This window comes from Podarcis gaigeae (assembly GCF_964106915.1).
Source record: "Podarcis gaigeae genome assembly, chromosome: 3".
Lineage (NCBI taxonomy): Eukaryota > Metazoa > Chordata > Lepidosauria > Squamata > Lacertidae > Podarcis > Podarcis gaigeae.
The window spans coordinates 50,556,184-50,575,823 of NC_139680.1; the positions used below are offsets into that span (position 1 = coordinate 50,556,184).

At 38.4% G+C, this 19,640-nt stretch overlaps 1 protein-coding gene across 19 annotated transcripts in view; it reads left to right on the plus strand.

The window, feature by feature from the left end:
• The window catches only part of ARMC2 (armadillo repeat containing 2), a 90,605-nt gene that overhangs the window by 67,697 nt on the left and 3,268 nt on the right, over positions 1–19,640 (plus strand). For all 19 annotated transcript variants that reach the window (XM_083731143.1, XM_083731126.1, XM_083731138.1 and 16 more), the window contains 9 exons: positions 4,204–4,280; positions 5,506–5,592; positions 6,471–6,646; positions 8,014–8,116; positions 8,831–9,051; positions 12,708–12,853; positions 14,521–14,620; positions 17,952–18,264; positions 19,498–19,620. In XM_083731143.1, coding sequence (XP_083587269.1) covers positions 4,204–4,280; positions 5,506–5,592; positions 6,471–6,646; positions 8,014–8,116; positions 8,831–9,051; positions 12,708–12,853; positions 14,521–14,620; positions 17,952–18,264; positions 19,498–19,620 — 1,346 coding nt within the window. The remainder of the gene's footprint in view (positions 1–4,203; positions 4,281–5,505; positions 5,593–6,470; positions 6,647–8,013; positions 8,117–8,830; positions 9,052–12,707; positions 12,854–14,520; positions 14,621–17,951; positions 18,265–19,497; positions 19,621–19,640) is intronic.

Here is a 19,640-nt window from a genome sequence, read left to right on the forward strand (position 1 = left end):
AGGATTAAATAATGATTTATGGCATAATTAAATCTGGCCCATAGCTATTGCTGAAAAATTAGCTCAAAAATTAACGTATGCTAGAGGCCAAATAAAAACATTCTTTTTCAACTACATGGCAAAAAAATGGTTTTACATATTAAAGATGATTTGTTCTTGTTGTTTAGTCGTGTCTGACTCTTCGTGGTCCAGATTAAAGATGATAACAGTGTTCAAATTCCTCCTGTAAAATATGCTACTATTTGGAATTCTTAGTAACTCTCCAGTTACTGATAGTTATAAATGAAACAAATCTTTCAAATAATGTTACCACCCAGCAGTTTGAAAGCATACCAGCGTGAGTAGATAAAAAGGTACCATTGTGGTGGGAAGGTAAACAGCGTTTCCGTGTGCTCTGGCTTCCGTCATGGTGCCCCGTTGCTCCAGAAGCAGTTTAGTCGTGCTGGCCACGTGACCCAAAAAGCTCTCTGTGAACAAACAGTGGCTCCCTCGGCCTGAAAGTGGAGATGAGCACTGCACCCCATAGTCAAATTTTACTGGACGTAACCACCCAGAGGTCTTTTACTCAACACCAATAATAATATTACTATTTCCACCCAGGGATTTTGAATGAAGCGACCCAAATGTGTGTGTGTGTGTGTGTGTGTGTGTGTGTGTGTGCTTAATTTTCATCTTCATTAGATTTTATTGTATTTCTTTATTCCTGGTTCAACTGCCAGCTTCCTAAAAAGACACTGGCTTGCTTTCTCCCCTTGGCAAGTGTTTTTAGCTTTATCCCCTGATGCAGTAAGGAAAACTAGTTCCTAATCTACCAAAGGATCAAATGGTTTCCTCTTGCATTGGTGTTAGGAATCTTAGCACCAAACCTTGTGCTTCCTGCTGTTGTAAATTGTAAAATGTTTAAAAAATGGTAGACAACTGTTTACAAAATTAAGGAATACTTCCTATGCCCCTTTTCCTGACAATAACTAATCGCTGCCCCTCTCCAAATACTCTTTATGGATCTAAACATACAGGACCCAGGGTCAAAACTATCATTCTTGTCCAGGCTGTATTTTAAGCCTCTTGTACCTCTTTCTCAAAGATTGATGCTACATTTGTTTGCATTGTTTATAGGAACATTATTTTGTTTAACAATGATGACAACTAATGAAGCTTCCAAACAAAAAAGTGGCTAGGGTATTGGATGCAGACGTTCTGCTACATTCCCTAAAACATGGATTCTGAGCCCTTGTTAGATGATTGCAAAGAAAAAATATACCACTGTTTTCCCAGGCAATGATTTTTTAATGTCCTTGGGCCTATTAACTTTAGTGAGATGCTCATTTTGTCTCCATTCAAGCAGGTGTCATTGATACTTAATTCCCCAGTGGTTATCAGCCAATAGTTCTACTTTTTGCCTTTCTTGCCAGTGCATCTGCTCTGCTTAAGATTGATCAGGACTGTATGCATGCAATTGTTGCTGCAGAAGAATCTGCCAGTTCCAAGAGGCCAGGGGTAAAAAAAAGTCTAATTAATTTGTACCCAATTTCTCCTCCACCAAACGATTACCTGATTGTGCCAGCTGTTGCTATGTTATCACTTTTCTAAAATAAGATGGAATTAATGCTTGAGTACGCTTGAGTTTATTACAATACGTTTCATAGTAATATTTCAGAGTAATATTATCAGCTAAAGTTTCTTTAACACTGAGCCTGAGAAAGTAATTTGATAACCAGTTCTAACAGTTTAGAATGTAGCTATTGGAAAACAGCTTGTGTCCTGGACTTAATCCAAGTCTGCACATTCTACGGTATATTAGAAAGACCAAACAAAAGGAAAGAGATTGAAAGACAATGAGGAATGGGTGCAGAATGGGATGCCAAACACAGGGCACTTGAAATTTAATAGGAAAATTTGGGGGGGCGGCAAGTTGGTGGAAGGAGGCAGATATAGAGGAAGGAATATGCTTCGTTTTCTTCCTAAGCTGATTTATGTCCCTTCATACTAAAATATTTTGTATAGCGGATTTCATGGGCTGCAAAAACGTATTGAGCTTTTCCAAACTTGCTTTCATTCTGCTCATTTTGTATGGCAGCGAGGCTGGAAATTAGTTTTCGTCCCCAAGTGAATACTTGCTTGCAAAGGGTTTGCATCTACCGTTCTTCATAATTGATGAGACTGTGCCTCGCACAGAGTGATAATTGTTAAATTTGCAGGTATACTCAAATAATTTGTCACTTCGCAGAATTACTGTTGCAGTTAAATTTCTTCACATTCACCTAAACTGATTTATCTCTATCGGCACGTTTTCACTTTTTCTTATCCATTATTACTTTTGAATACTAGATGTTTACATGCCCTCCAGTTTTGAGGCAGATTGTTCTATTTCATTTTCACTGTGCTTAGTGAATATGATTTGACAATGCCTAATTATGGTAGCAAAGTATGTAGGATTAAAATCTTATGTATGTGGATTGATGCTCTTTAAATTCTAGTATTCACACTGACAAAAGCACTGCTCTACATAATAGGCACCTTTAATTTTTCTTATGTCTATGTTATTCAGGTACATGATGCTTACAGTTATAAGGTTGTCTCTAACTAAGTCAGAGTAGACCCAATGAAATCAATTGACCTACTCATAAGTATGAGTTGTATAAAATCCTATGGGATCTAAAAAAAACTATATAATTCAAACATAAGCTTCTGCTCTAGTTCCCCTCCTTCCTTTCCCCCCTAACCTTGTGTCCCCTTTCCTGGAATTTGATAGTAACTTAGTCATGAACTTCTAGCCATAAGAACTGCCCAGTGGATTCACTGGCTGTAAATGTTGCTTCATATTAACATTTTGTGACCAAATTACCATGGGACCATTGAAATTTAAGCAGAACTCTTGTTTCTTTAAAAGTACTCTATGCCACTTTTCACAGCAAAGCCTTCCCAAGTTGGTTTACAGAAGCTTAATATGCATAATGGGATGGTTAGATAATTACTCCTCATAATTAAGAGAATTGTCTTTATCTCACAAGCACCAACAAGTGTGGGGATTTTAAGGGTGAAATGGATGTATGGTTGTTTTGTGCAAATCTTAACTGAGCTCAGAAATGAGAATTCACAGACTCTTAACTGCTTTTTACACTGCAAAATACTATTGAAATGATAGAAGAGTATTTCAAAGCAAAAATAAAATAAAATCTACCTGATGTTTTCTGTTGAAAATATAAAATGTATACCTTTTTTGAAGATCAGATGTTAATATATACATTTTGCATGAGCACCAATTGCTTTAAGAAAGTACCATAAGTAGAATTTAAAATAAGATTTAGATTCACTTCATTATTTCATGACAGCAAAATCCTTTGTACTGTTGATTCTCTCAGTCTTGAATAGAAAAAGAAGTTTGTCAGTATTTTATGTTCAATAATGGCGGCCTCTTGTGGCCTGACGGTTTAATTGCAGCATGCTTTGATTGATTCGTGAAATATTGTTTAAATACAACTTGTGGGAAAATGTAAGTAATATATAAAATTATTAACTGTATTAAACAATTGACAAGTCTCACTTATGATAATGGTAAACACAAGTGGTACTGGTATTAATCAGTGAGGTGGAAGCACAAAAGGAGCTTATAGGAGCTTTCATTGCTCCTTTAACTAGCTGATTAAAATGTATATAATATGATGATGGGCCTTTTGCCTCAGCTGGGGATTGCCTGTTGGCTTTCCAGACTGGCACCAGAAGACATAAATAAATTTATGGCTATTTTTGCTTAGCTAAGGCTGGACAGAGCAGACAGACTCCTGCTCTATCTATAAGATTCCCAAACTGATTGTGGTGAGTTAACTTAGGCCAAAAATTTTCTCAGTGTCAACACTTGGCAGCCTCTGCATTGATCCTGATTGTGAGCTGTGGTTGGTAGTCCCAAACAGATAATAGGAAGTTATTGGGCTAGGCGGGAAGCCCAACTCTCCAGTTTATCAGAAAGTTTGCATTTATGTTCTAGTTTGGGTTGCTGAGAAAACCCCAGAGTCTGAGACTACAGTGTGTGCATTTTCCTGGGGGATGATTTGGTAAAGTTCTACCAGCACTGAGGTGCACTTTTAATTTTCCAAAGATAACTTTCCCAGTTGTGTGCATGGGAAGCTGAAAGTGCTACTATGTACATGATGTTGATGTGTACCTACAGTTTTCTCTGTGTTAATCTCATCTCCCATTTTTAAGTGACCAGGTTAACGGACAAGAAAGTCCTTCATCATGCCTAGAAAACACTGAGTGGACTAAGTCTGCAACTGTGTCAGGTACATCACATAGTTTGGTTGATTATAGATTTTTTAAAAAAAACAAACTGGTTTTCTTTCTTGTACGCTGCTGGGTTGCACCTTTGCATTTAGAAAACATAAGAGATATGCGTAGTTGTAAGCATCTGATTTTTTCCATGAAGCTGTTTTTATTGTGATAGCAGTCAGACATGTGATTTGCTAATTATGTTCTTTCTCAACATTTTTCTTCAAGAAGTACTCACAGCTAACATTTTACAGGGTGTTGTAACATAATACCTGGAAATAACTCATTGGGGTTTACTTCCAAGTAAACATGCTTAGGAAAGATTGTGCTTGATACTAGCATGCCAACTAAATCTAAAAGTTGCACCATGCCAGCTTTCACACCTTGCTGCATTGTGTCAAGTTTCTGAATAGACATGATGTTCTGTTTTATTTATTTTCTAACTAAAAATATAATCTATACTTGAAATTTGAAATAGCCTTTAGATTTGTTTCACTTACATAATTTTTGAGTGTTCCCTTCTAATTAAAAACTGGGCTAGAAGTGATTCAACCTGCCTGGTACTCTAATTTGCTAAACAGGCATATTGGAAGCAACCCATTACAAAAGTCTTTTTAATGGAGCATTCAAAAGCTGCAAAAGAACATCATCACTCAGTATTATGATATGCTAGCAGTGGTTAGAATTTGTATGCAGCTGCCCAATATACATTCTCATTTAGTACAGATTGACATAGATTAGGTAGTCAAGCTATTTTACACAGCTAAGAACCTGTTAGAGTGATTCACTTATACGTAAAGCTTAGTGTATTTCTTTTCCATTGCTTCTGCAAAAAGGTTGAAACCGTAAACTTGGAAGGTTCGACTTTCAGTGTTGCTAAGGCTTTTGTATTTACATACTAAGAACAGCAGCCAATAAATGCAAACCAATGTCATTTCTCTGACCAGACTGCAAAGATGTGGTTATGACTGACAAACCACCAAGACATTTTGTTCAACTTGTCAATTTTTGTTGTTTAAGTTTCCTTTTAAAAAAAATCAAACATACACTGAGGTAGTTGAAAATAATAACCTTAAATAATTTTTTATTGCTTAGGCAGATACTGTACTTCAGATTGTTAAGATTCCACTCATTTACACATTCTAAAGTATTAATATGGTTGTAGTTTTAAAATCAGTTTTGCTTATGTTGTGTAAATTTCAATGTGTGGTCACTTAATAACATGTTTTCAAATTTCAGAAAATACTTTGGAAGCTAATGAGACAGAAGAAGAAGAAAACTACTGGAATATGAAAATTTTACCAATTCTACATGAATTAGAGTCTGGTGCATAATGGTTTCTATGATACTTGTTATGACTTTCACAAAATAGATTTTCCAATACTTACTTCCAGTAATTGATATTCCAATTAATGTTCTTGCATTGGTAATATATTGTGGCCTGTGGTTGAGGGCGTGATCCACATCCGCTTTTCAGCACTAGGATCAGGACTGCCATTTCAGATTTGGGGTAGAGGGAAATGTTATTTAACATGTACATGAAGCCACTGGGAGTGGTCATTAGAGATTTGGGCAGTGTGCTATCAGTATGCTGATGACATTCAGCTGATGCCGATCACAGTGATATCAGGTGACCTGCTTTTGCCTGCATGGTGTGAAATCAAACCATAGGGGCAAAAGCATAACCCGCAAGGTACTGACAGTCAGCTGATCATCAGTGCTTGTAGAACACTATGCACAATGCTTTGCAAGTTCCAAGGATCAGCTGGTCATTGAAGGTTGCAAAGCTCTGTGCATAGGGCTTCACAGCACCTGAGGTGCTTTGCAAGTGTTGTCAATCAGCTGATCAGTGATGCCTACAAACCCCTTTTGACTGAGCCACATGTTTACCTGCACCACATATGACATCATATATGGCATCTATGAATAGGGCAGGTGGGCGCAGCTTGGCCAAAATGGCATTACAGTACAGACCAAATGGAAAGAGCTGATGGGCCTAATTAGGCACGTGGGCTGGAGATTCCTCACCACTGACCTAAAGGTTTCAGGTTTAGGCTACAGTTTTTAGAATCATGCTTGATACTGAGTTTCTTATATCTCTGTAACGCTTTTCCTTTTAGTCAATTTATGGTTTTGTTTTTTCTTGGTGACTCTGAAAAATGTTTGATAATTGATGTTGCTTTATTCTTTTCCATATCAAATAGAGGACAACGTAGAAAGACTTTGCCATGCCTGTACTATTCTCTATAAGGCCTTGGAGGAAGGAAATATGCTTTGCAAGCAATTTAAAAGACGAAATTTGCTTCTGAAGACTTTATACAAATTAGTTGACATTGCTTCAGATCCGCTTGGCCTGAAACTTGCAAAAATTATTCTGGGCGTAAGTTAAAGTGTGGAGGGATCATGGTGCAATGTGATGTTTTGTATGTGCTTTAAGCTCCCTGTTTGTGTGAAATTGTATGATGAATCCTGAGTATCAAGAAACACAATAACTTTTCACAAACGAGAACACACAGAGTTTAAACCAAAAGTTCAAAAATACGGGATTAACATAGTTTTATAAGTCTGAAATACAAATCCTGTGAGCATGTGATTTTTAATAATTGCCCTATTAAAACAAAAATCTGTATTGCTACATGGTATCCCAAATATATGTTTTGTATTATTGGTTTTAGCGCACCAGAATATCCAGAATATTTGTCTATTAATGCTGTGCTATGCATCAAACTGGAAAATTATAAGCCTCTCTCAAGTGAATCAGATGTATTAGATTGTTAAGTAAAGCCACAGAAACTTCCTGTCAGAAATATACCATTAAAATGCAACCCACAATAAAAAAGATGAAATCTCTGATTAAAAAACCTAAGGATCTGGAAAAGAAATCCAGTGATTCTCTCATTGCTCTATGTATCATAGGCTCTTGTTCTACATTGAAAATATTGGAGGGAAAGAGGTGAAACACATTTGCATACTTTTAGTTTTCATACTCAGTTAAAATTTTAATACAGCTTGAATGACTGTAATGGGTGTGAAGGAACAGTCTTGTCAGCCGTTCTGACATGACGTTCTCATTTTTAGATTTTAAACTGCATTTGTACAAAAACCCTTCACTCCTATAAAAATAGACCTCAGAATCATGAGTGCAATACAGGTAAAATTAGGCACATCTGTAGAGATCTTTGACTTAAGCACATGAATATGAACGAGTCTTTTAGTTGCCTTTTGGTTTCTATGCTTTTAATATATATTGCCCATGAAAGGTTGTAGTCTCATTTAAATCAAGCTCATGCTTAAATCTCTCACACCCAAAACAGTGGAACTTAGAAATTGCATAAATGGTTTGAATTGCACCCTTTATTTTGTGTTATGCCTGATTAAATTTTTGTGTAGTATTTCATGCATGCTTTCCATATCTTCTCACCAATGTGTGTGTGTGTGTGCGCGTGCGTGCGTGTGCCTTTATATGTGTGTGTGCTTTTTTGGATAAGGAGCAGTCATATCACTTTTGCCCAGGAATTCAAGAGCACAGTTAGGAAAGGAGAGTCTGAGAATTCTGTGATTAATTATACCAGACAGCCAGTTATGATGTAACAACCCCAGCTTCCTAAACCATAGTTTAAGATTTTTGGGAACCCATCAAGTCCTTCCTGCACTTTTTTGACACGCTGATCCTTGTCTATTTAAAACAGATTTCCCCATCAAGTATTGATTGCACTGATGTTGCTTTTTTTCCTGTGTTATTTGCAGCTGAAAGTAAGTGGAAAGAACCTGCTTAATGTCTGCAAACTGGTGTTTAAAATAAGCAGAAATGAAAAAAATGATTCCATCATTCAACATGACCAAATATTGGGTAAGTATCTTATAAATTCTACCATGGCTGTTCCCATGTTTTATTTCTTGGGTAATTTATAAGAGAAAATACACATTTAATTTGTTGGGGGAAATGGAGCAGTCTAGAAATGAAGCAGGAATGCAGACATGATTTCCAGGCTGCATTTTGATTTTAGATTGCTTCCCCCTCCCCCCCCCCCCCCGAGCATAAAGCACTCTGAATTTCCCACACTATTAAGTATCCAGGTATGTCTGCCTTTGATACTTCAAGGATGGAGGGAAGTTTTTATTTTAACCTTTTGAACTCAAATAAACCACAACTGAGCACCAGAAAAAATGTCAGCTCACATCTATATTCAGCCAGCCTGCTATCTTGAAGGTAGTGAATGTATTTAATACCAGAAAGTAATCAGTAATTATGATACCTCATTTTGATTACTTAAAGTCTTGCATATGTACACTCTAAAATTGGGTGGTGGTAGCTTGTGTGAATCGGAGCTCTGCTCACTCAAGCTCCCTCCAGCCAGTTTCCCTGATACTGTAGCCCCTCATCCCAGCCCTGTTCCTTTTCAGAACAGGTTTTTTTTGGGGGGGGGGGTACACCAGGCTGCCTTGGGAAGGAGGAGGTGGGGCATTTCCCTTGGGCAAATGTCTGGGCACTCCCACTCTTGGTCACTTCAAGGTAAGAGGCAATAAGCATTGTTCAGATTAGCATTCACAATTTTCTCCATAGATTCTCTGCTAGAAGTTCTGAGAGCTGAAGACTTGCAAGCAACTACTGAGGCCTTTCTCTATTGTATGGGCGCTATAAAATTCATTTCTGGAAATGCAAAGTTCATTAATGAGATGGTCAGCAAGGGAACTGTTGAAATATTGTTGCAACTAATGAAGCAGATCAATGAAATTAATGAAAATGATGCTCGGTTTTCCAGTTCAGGACACCTCTTGGTTCAGGTTAGAGTTAAACTTTTATTTCAACCAGATAAGATTTGGGACCAGTCATGAGACTTTGCATAAAATATAAAATAATGAGAGGGAGAAAACAGGTATGTGTGTATTTATGTATAACAGTTGGAGCTTCACAAGTTATGGTAAAGAATAGGAAATATAGGAACAAACAAAAAATAACTAAAGATAGCAATTTATATATTCCCATATAAGATACAGTTATCTTTTTAAAACACTTTTGAATTTGCCCCTTAGATATTTTGATTTCTACTGGTTATATTAGAGCTTCCTTATAACAAAAGGAAAACATTACCAATCACTGCTATTTGTTTATCATTCCACACTTGTTTAAATCCATTCAAATCATGTTCAAGTGTAGTGCAAATTTATCTTCTCTGACTAGCTCATGTTGCCTAGATGAATTTGTTTAGAGTTGCCATACCCCTTACTTCAACATACTTACTAATCTATTGAATCTTAGTCTCTGGTTTTATTTCCTGTACTTTACATATACAATTGTAGCTGCTATGATCACTTGAAAAAGAAGAGGTAATGAAGTATTACTCATAGAAAGATTCCCTTTACAAATAATGAAGATACTGTATGTAAAAATAAAAGTATTCTGGAAGCCAAAACATTCTGCCACATAAATAACAAAAGCTCTATTTTGCTAAATATAGTAACATGTGCTTTATTTTAGTGATTAACGAAGTCCTTAAAAGGGATCCAGAGCAAGCTTATAGGAAGTGCTGTTTGATGCTCTTACAATTATCTTATCTCACCTGTTATGCACACAATATGGTGGTGTTAGACTGTAGTGTATAGTAATCATGGGGTCACTATGAGAAAATAGTAGTACTTCAGCAAGGGAAGGCAAAAAAAAAAGTTTAATTCTTGTGGCTACTTTCTATGCTTTTGGCAAGTTGGGGGGGGAAAGTGATAAAGGAATGGAATCAAATGTCTTTATGCCCTATTCTATTATTTAAGAGGCAAAAGCAAGCTAGCAGAGAGGCAATTTTCAGAGGAGATTAGAAAAGGGATAGAGAATCAGTGAAGCAAAGAGATGCAAGATAGATGTTCCGTATAGCAGCAATAGCCGATGAAAAAGCTCTTGTTCCAGTATGGATGATGATGAAACATGGAAATTGAAGTTTGACTATTGACAAGAGTAGAGGGGGCATGCAGATCACTTTGCAAAGGGCATTTATGTAAGTCTAGCAGTGGCAGTCATTGGTAAAGTTCTCATCAAAACAACCCCACTTTTGCTTGTCTTGTGCTTTGTAGAAAGTTTACAATTTGGAGGGATTTTAATGTTGAATTAACCAAGATTATCATTACTATTGTGGTCATCACTCTGTAGAAGAGGAGATGCGACTCCAAGAGAACAATATTGTTGATATAACTGACAACTTAGCAGAGGCAGAGACAATACAGAAAAGAGCAACTAAAACAATGAAAGCATTGGAGCATGTTCTCTATGAGGAAAGGCTGGAGTATTATTGGGAGTTTTCTATTTTTGGAAAAGATAACTATATGAGAAAGGATTATAAGTTTATTAATGGGGTGGAGAAAGGTGCATAGAGAGACTTTTTATCCTTTTTTCTTCATATTAGGGTCATGTAATGAAATCAGTTGGCAGCATATTCATAACAGTCAAGAGGAAGTATGTCATCACACAGCATATAATTAGTGTGTAGAATTCACTGCTGAAATTATTGCCAGCCATGATTGTTTTCTTCCATGGAAGGAAGTATACCTCTGAATACCAGATTCTTGAAGGGTTGTTGACTTCATGGTCTGCGTGTGAGCTTCCAGGAAAAACAAAAGTTGCTGTGTTACAATGGCAAGCTCCCTTTAACTAGCTGCCACTCTTCCAGAGCAACCCCAACTTGCCTTCCTTCATATCTCAGTTCACATTTTGTTAAAGCTGGATTATTTTTGTTCAGTGGGTTAGCTATTCAGAGAGTAGCAAATGAAGACATCCAAAATGTAGGAAGCTTTTAAAAAAACCCAAACCTGCTGTTCACCACCACCTGTCCCACTATTGGCAATCTTGTCCTTGCTGGCTTTACCAGTTGTTTGTATGTATAGTCTTCTTTTTGAATGCTCTGAAGTACATGAAAGGCAAAATGTAAAAAGTCAACATTTAAACAGCATTAACATGTGGAACCAAAAATTAAAATAGCCATAGCTCTCAGTCACTGACAGACCAGAGGCCTGCCTAAAAAGAAAACACTTAAATTGCCTTCTGAAAGGGATTTGTGCAGTGAACTCTGATTTGTGGATGCTATGTCAAAAAAAGCTTTACTGCTGGTAGAAACCACTCTCTGCTACTGATGGTGCAGCACATACTATCAGACCTCATGCTTCCTACTTTATAGCATAGCAAAGTACATGTGTAAGAAGACAAATTGTCAAATACGATGGATCCATGCAGGGTTAAAAAAGTTAAAATCAGCACATTGAAATTAGGCTGGAAACAATGACCAGTTGAGTTCTTGTAAATATGGTATAACATACTCCATGCAGTTAGTGGTGGACATATCCTGCTGTATTCTGAACCAGCTGAATTATCTAATTATCTTCAAGGGCAGCTTTACACAAACTGTAATATAGTAGTTAAGTTGTGAGGTTATCAGGGCATGCACATTACAAGTTGTGTGTTTAAAGAAGGGTGCCATTGAAATTTGTGCTGAAAGGGGCACACTGAGCGCCACATGCAACACTTTGCCAACCCAGGAGGAAACTCAGATCCAGAAATATGCCCCAAATGCATTCCTGGTTCCTTGCCCTGGATGAGATAACATTCCCCACATTACTGATTTCAAGCAGTTGTTAAAGCAAGAAACTGCCAAAGCTAGTTCTGCTGGAAAAGAAATGGAGAACTGGGTATTGTCAGTATACTGATGACATCTCACTCCAGACTGCAAGACAACCTTCCCCGATGGTTGAATGCAGATGTTAAATATAAGAGAAATGCTGCAGGATAATTCCTGCAGAGAAGGGCAGCAGCCTCCTAAAACCACCTTCTGGATCCTTTCAGCAAGGTAGGAGTAGAACTACTGCAAAAGTACTGTCCTGTACTTCTAATGCACAAAGTCGGTCCAGAAAGATACTGAAAATGAAGGTGCTGAAAGTGGCAGAATTTGTACCCCTTCTGTCTGTCTCCTGGTGAAGGTAAATATTGGCCCCAGCCCTTGGTAAGAAGCTAGATTGAAATGGGTTTAGGAAATTTGGTTTCATCTAGGAGTGTCTGTCATGGTTTGCTCTAGTATTTTGGCTAAAAAAAGGAAGGATCATCACACGCACATGCAGTAGTTCCCTGCCCAGTTGTGAAGAGATCCTAGATAAACAAGACAGGTCAAAAGGCAGGAGGAGATGGATTCACTTGTATCCAGGGAAGGAACAACATACTGTCTGCTTTCAAAATAGAGAAATGCGACTCGTGCTGTCCTCTATCCTGTTTTTTTAAATTATGTCTGCATCATTGCTTTGTATTCCAGAGTTTAAATAATCCACACTATTTCATACATGTCTGTAGAGTTTCTTAGAGCGGCCATCAGAGGAGGCTTAGGCTAGATCTAACCTTGTTAAATTTTCAAAAGTGTCTGGGACTCATAATAATGTGATGATTTATTCATGTTTAAATATATTTTCTCCAGCTCACTGCCACTTTGCGGAACTTGGTTGACTTGCCTCCGTCAAGGTGCAAGCTCCTGGACTCTGAAGCAATTCCAGAGCTTTGTCTGATGTTGGAGAAGCGTATGAACGACAAGGATGTCTGCACCAATGTGGCCAGAATATTCAGGTAAAGTCCTTTAAAGAAATGCAATACAGTTTGTTTGTTTCCCACAGAACAAATACTTGCAGCACCCACTTCTTCACCTCCATCCCCAGCCATGCTGGTTTATTTTGTACTACCATCTTTTGTATGTGTGCAGCTTTAATCCTTGAAATATTGTTGCGGATATTGTTTTGAAGGGGAAATGCTCTGCCTCATAGACTTAAGTCACATAAATGGACATACACAGAAACAGTCCTTAAGTACCGAAGTCAGTTTGTATGCAGTTAGGGAATTTTAGACCCTGGACTTCGTGGTTTTTATGGTGCCCCTTTTCTCTTTAAATAGCAGTGTTGGTTATTTTGCTTACTTCACAACATGGCAAGCTAGCTCTCCGGTGTTTTGCTCATTTCACTGACCCCAAAGTTCTGACCTGATGGCACCACTGCTTGCATTTGCCTTGCCTGAAATAGGACCCAGTTGCACATGCAGGCTGTACCTGCAGAATTAAATACGTTCGCCTCCTCAAATCGTATGACATTATTAACTAAATCTCTGTTTGGTCTCTCCTTTGTGCTTGAGTCACCAGCATTGTTTGTGCATTGTAGCCCTCAGTTGTTCCATACCACTGCTCACTGTTATCACATCCCATTGTCACAGGACCACACACCCTGCTCATATGTTTCTTGGATTTAGTGTTATTTTGCTCATTTTGAAACCCATGGACCCTTTGTCAACAACCCATAAACCCAATTACACTCCTATCTGTCACTGTTTCCAGCTGAAATAAGGAAAAGCCCATGGCCTGCTTCTCCCTGCCCCCCCCCCCCAGTATTTCTGTGGCACCATTTGATTACCTTTGCACTCTGAGTAAACATCACTTCTAGGTGTAGCAATGCAATTCAGTGATGTACTCCACTATCTCACCCTACTATCATCTCTACCAGTCAGTATAAAACCTTTTCTTTCCCAGAACAGCTGTGATGGATGCTTCTTCATCTGCTTCTGAACCTTCCCTTATTGAGGCTCCGAGGGGGCATGACAAGGAAGGAAGGGTTTTACAGTGCAATCCTCTATGTGTCTATTCATAAATTAGCCCCATTGAGTTCAGTAGAACTGACTCCCAGATAAATGCATTTAGGTTCTTAAGAAAAGGAGGTAAGGGAAGGGGGGCTGTGGGTGCTACTTGTCCTTTGCCCACACTGAAGATCCATGTTACTTTGCACTTTCCTTTGAGGCATGTTGGCCTGGATGGGGAGGGGTGTGTGTGTGTGTGTGGAGGGAGGGAGGGAGGGAGGGTGGGAAAGAAAGAAAGAAAGAAAGAAAGAAAGAAAGAAAGAAAGAAAGAAAGAGAAAGGGGTAGGCAGCACCATAGCTGAAACCTTGGATTTGGCATTCTGTCTGGGTCCCAAGGAGGCAATGGTTTTCTTGTCTTCCACTTTAACTGGAGATCTCAGATTCAGCTTTTGATTGTCATTGCCCTATGCAATATAATTAGCTACTCATTCATAACGGCTCAGCTCCTCTGTTATATAATCCTTATCTTTACTGAATTGGACCAGAATCCTAGCCTATCAGTATGAACACTGAAAAATATTTAAAAATGGAGCAAATGACTTGGCTTGGGCAAGAGCAGGGGACAACTGTAGGAAAAGTTACCCTACTGATGCATGTTATTATTTTTAAACATACAGCAAACTTTCTTCCTTCAATGACTGCTGTACAGCTTTGGCAGATTGCTCCAGATGTTACGTCTTATTTTTAGCCCTGCTAAACAAACACCCAAAGAAGCAGGTCAGTTTTTTCATCTCCTGCTTTTTATATTTTAATCCTCGGATGTGTCTGTGGTGTCGTATGTGTGTAAGCCCATATTCAGTGACCTACTTTCATGTGCATTTACAAGATAGAAATTTTAAACGGTTGACAGCATTTCTAAATAGTAAATTATTGAAATGGACTCAACTTAGATTAACAGCGGGGGCGATATAAGGGACAGGCAGTTGATTAACTCCCTTCTTCTACTTCTTAGCATACAGATGAGACATTTTTTGGAGTGTTGGGGCGGGATTCAACTGAGTTGTTGCACAAACAGAACAACATCCGCTTGCGCAATGAGACTTTTCTCCTTTCGCCTTCCCTTGCTTGATCCTGTGCCCCCCAAATATGCTCTGAAGAGGGGAACCTAGAACAGGTTTAAGGGGTGCATTGGGGGAAGAAGTCCTGTTGAGCGAGCTCTCACACACCCTTCTTGATGCTGTGTTGAATTCCCCACCCTTGACACTTCTCCTCATGGACTTCATTATCAGAAATAAGCAATATGAGGCCTATGTGTTGTATCGTGCCAAACTTTAATTCTGACTGCCAGCCAGACATTGGCTCCACCATGCCTGCCTCGATGCCCCTGCACCCCTCCCTTTCTCTGTTCATGTATTCTGCAGAGTGTCAGCCAGACAGAGGTCAGGCGAGAGGTGCAGCTCCACCACGGCATCTGCTGCTGTCACCAGGCCTGCAAGAAAGTTGCCACACAGTAGCAGTGCTACAATGGCTGGGTGACCACAGTGCATGGCCCCAAGCTTCAGTGTACTAGACATATTTCACAAGCCTTACACTTGCTTACCCCTTTCTTTAAGTGCTAAGTAGTCTGACTCCGTTCATGCTTACTCATAGATAAATCTTACTGCATTCATTGGGCACACCAAAGTAAGTGTGCATTGCAGCCTTAGGCTGATCGTAAGAATTTGTACTTGTAGGTAAATTCCATTGAAAACAGGCCTTCCAAGAGGAAATGTGTTTAAAAGCAGGAAGCCACCCCATGATAACTAAGATAATATAAAATTCCCTTTGTTATCTCACAAATTTGTGGGAAAAGCTGAGCGGATAAAAATAGTTATTTTGTACTGGGAATTTCAAAAAATGTTTCACCCGAATCCTTTGGCCTTTTATGCCTGGTGGGCAATTGGCCAACATCTCAGAAGAATAGAGTAGCAGAGGCTAATGACCTTTCTTCACAGTGACAAGAAGTTATAGTGAGTGTCCCAAGAATATTTGTACTAGGGTCTGTTCTTTAACATGTTAAGCACATGAAAAGGGTATGACCAGTGATACCCAAATGATGCATGAACAGCTAAATAGGGATGTCTTGCTTTGTTTTAAGCAGTTGAATTTATGTGCTTGAGGTCAAAGCCCCCACCTTTTAAATCTTCAATAGGGATTGCTTTACTTTTAAAGTGAGAAGTTTGTAATCCTTAAAGAGATGTGGGTTTACTCAAATCTATACCAATTCCCCAGGGGATTTTTGTGGTGACTGAGCCAAAACCAGCCACAATGGGTCACTCTTTCTTCTTGGTAATGTCACTGGTACGAGGCTGGGCTGTTTTAGGCTGAATAATTCTTACTTAGAATGAAGTTATCTGAAATTATTGGGACTTAGTTCAAGGGAAATAAATTTAGAACAAAAATGTAATAATTTTAGTTTTAGGATACTAATAGAGATATAAAGAAATCATGTGTTCTAATACATAAGGATAATAGTTTCTGTATTTTGGACCAAGTCTCAACAAATCTGCCCTCCCAGCTCATGCTGCTGTTAATGCTCATCTGTTTAAGATTTAATGACTGACAGCTATTGCATTTCATGCTTCAGGAGTAACTTTCTTCCATTAAAGTTCTATTCTTCTTTACTAAAGCTCAAACATAGATTTTAAAATTATGGAATATCCAATCAAATCAGAGTGATTAGACTCATTGGAGAATTCATGACACCAACCAATGGACTATTGAGGACAAAGTTCCAGCCTAAAATGACTTTGAAGATAAGAATTTACTCCTGATGAAATACTTATGAGTAGCTCTGCATGTCTTATAGCCGCCTCCCACAGGGAATAGAGATATGGGAGACTTGTTTTCTGTGGGCTGACCAGTGCATGTTTTATTTTTCTTCTTGTGCAAAAAAGTATCAGAATTCTGAAACCTTCCATCGCTTCCTCTAGTCTGTACTATAGTACCCTGAAATTTACACTACTAATGCAATGCCAGACTTATTTTAGTAATTTTCTGGGGGCCCACAATCTCACAGTAGAAATCCCACCCTATCACACCCTTTTATTTATGTCTTTCCATAGCCTAGAATGTTACGTATTCTGGTATAGCAAACTGCATAACAGCATGGACCTGATGTATGCAACAAATAATAACACAGCCAGAGCACTTTATGTCTGGTGGTAATAGCATTGGTAGAACAGTATATTCAGTCTCAGACCACCAGCCTATTGAACTAACTTTAAATCTGTCAGTCCAAGGTCTTATTTGTGGTAATGTTTTGTTTCTTGCTATGTAAGATCCCATAACAAGCCTGCTGGATTGTACTAGTGGCCCATCTCACAATGGCAAATCGGATGCCTATGGGAAGCTTGCAAGCTGGAGATGAGTGCTTCAGCTCTCTCCCTGCAGTTCCCTGCAACTGGGAAACCCAGCCAGATGGGCGGGGTATAAATAATAAATTATTATAGTCAGAAGCATCATGCCTCTGACAGTGGAGGTGAAACATAGCCATTGTGGCTCATAGCTGTTGATAGCCTTGCCCTACTGTGCTAGCTGTCCTGAGAACATAAATTGTGTGAAGGTGCAAGATATAAATTGATTATATCTAGCTGATAATTCTAATTTATGACTGGACAGTCTTGTTTCCAGACTGCTGCATTTTAACAAAAAGAGAAAGTCAAAAATATTTTAACTTTGTTCTCCTGATTCATCAGTTGCTTGGTAACTAACAAAGAAAGGTATTCCTGCATTCACATATGGGGATTAAAATAAACAAAACTGCAATAAAACAATAAAATACAGCTAATACAGTACCACCATATAATAAAATCACTTTAAAACAGAAATATATGTACTTAGGACTATTAACACATTCTATTTTTAAAATATCACAAGGCATTCTTGGCTTCTATAAGGTTTTGACATGAGACAGAAGAGAGGTAATTTTACATGCTGTGGGTTTTTTTCATTTTAAAATACTGTACAATAGATATTAACTGAAGTAAAGATGACCATTTTCTTCTTGCAAACCATTATTGATCACTTTTACTTACAGCAGGGATGTTTACATCTTCTTTAATTCCAGGATTTAGTCATCCGTATCATTTTTATTCTTGGAAATTTAACAGCAAAGAACAACCGGGCCCGGGAACAGTTTTTTGAGGTGCAAGGAAGCATTAATACCCTGATAGCAATATTCCAGGCTAATTGTGAAGCTGATTTAAATAGTAAACTGCTGAAAGGTGATGGCGATATAAAAAATCTCAAGCATCCATCTGAAGCAGAAGATGTGCTCATCAAACTTGTAAGAGTGGTTGCCAATTTGTCCATCCATCCCACTGTAGGCACAAGTCTGGCAACAAACCATCATATTGTGACATTACTCATTATGGTACTAGGTAAGAACTGCTTTGTTCTTAGAGGAAGAAACGTTTTTCCTTAAGTTTCCCATAGTGAAATAATTTAAATCCTGCTAACGTGATGAAATTGGTTGATTAATGATACTATAAAACTGGCTGCATCGCCAAAATTTCCCTAGTATTTTTCCAGTCATCCCCCAAACCATATTCACCATCATCTTCCTTTATCTGCGAGCTTGTCTGCTGTTTCAACTGCTGCATACCAGCAATCCCCTATTCGATCTCCTATAAACCATAGTGCATGTCATTTCTCTCCCTGATATTTCCTATATTAAGTTCAACATCTCAAAACTGAACCTCTTCACACCACCCTGTACCCTCTAGCCAGTTCCAGCTCCCACCCTCAGAAACTCAGGCACCCTTTGCTGATTTAGCCCATTGAGAAAACAAAGCAAGCCGACCATGCTGATTTTCTTCTCTCTGCTGCAAAAACAATACTGAAACCAGAGGGAAGATGGTGTATTTTCTAGTTATATGACCCTGAAGCCTTAAGCCACTGGGACCAAGCTCCTTTTCACATTTCAATGGAGCTTACTACTAGGTCAGTGTGACTTAGAATTTCACCAGGTTTTTCTGTAGTGCAGTGTAGAGAATAGTGGTGGGCATACATCATAAATGCATAATACTTAAATGTTTGTATAGCACACTCAAGCTTTCAGAGTTCTTCACGCATGCATTCGGTTTGTAATCCTTACAACACCCCCCTAAGGTAATGTGATAATATCTCCCATATTGCAGATAGGATGGTTGAGGTACAGAGAGAGTTGCTTGATTAAGACCACCTAATTAGTTGATGTATTCAGTTTTTTGGGCCACTATGCTACACCAACAAACTGGTATCAATGGTAAGCAGGATTGCTGGGGCTGTATTCTGTGATAATGCACTAAGCTTTGATGGATATAAATTTGAGAGCCCATATAAGTAAGGACTGGCATTGACATGTCTTGAAAGCCTCTCTCCTCTCACTTGCAAATTTTCACAAGTCTTGCTGCATATTGCTTATTAAAATAGCAGTGTGAAGGATTTACATTTTAGCAAGGAGAATGGGCACATATGAACACCTCATGGAAAAACCAGGCATGATCACAATGCGGTTTTGGAATGGCCCAAAGCTTTCTTTTATGTAGGAATGTTGTGAACAACAGTCACCGAAGTGTCAAAATGATAAGTGTCTTGAAAAAACACATGTCTTTTTTTGTCCAAATTACTAGAAAACAAATCAGTTGATGAATGTGAGGAGCTGGTTATTAATACCACAGCAACAATCAGCAATTTATCTTTCTACCAAGTGAAGAATTCTGTAATCCAGGAGAAGAAATTATATATTGCAGAGTGTAAGGATTTTTTTATTTAA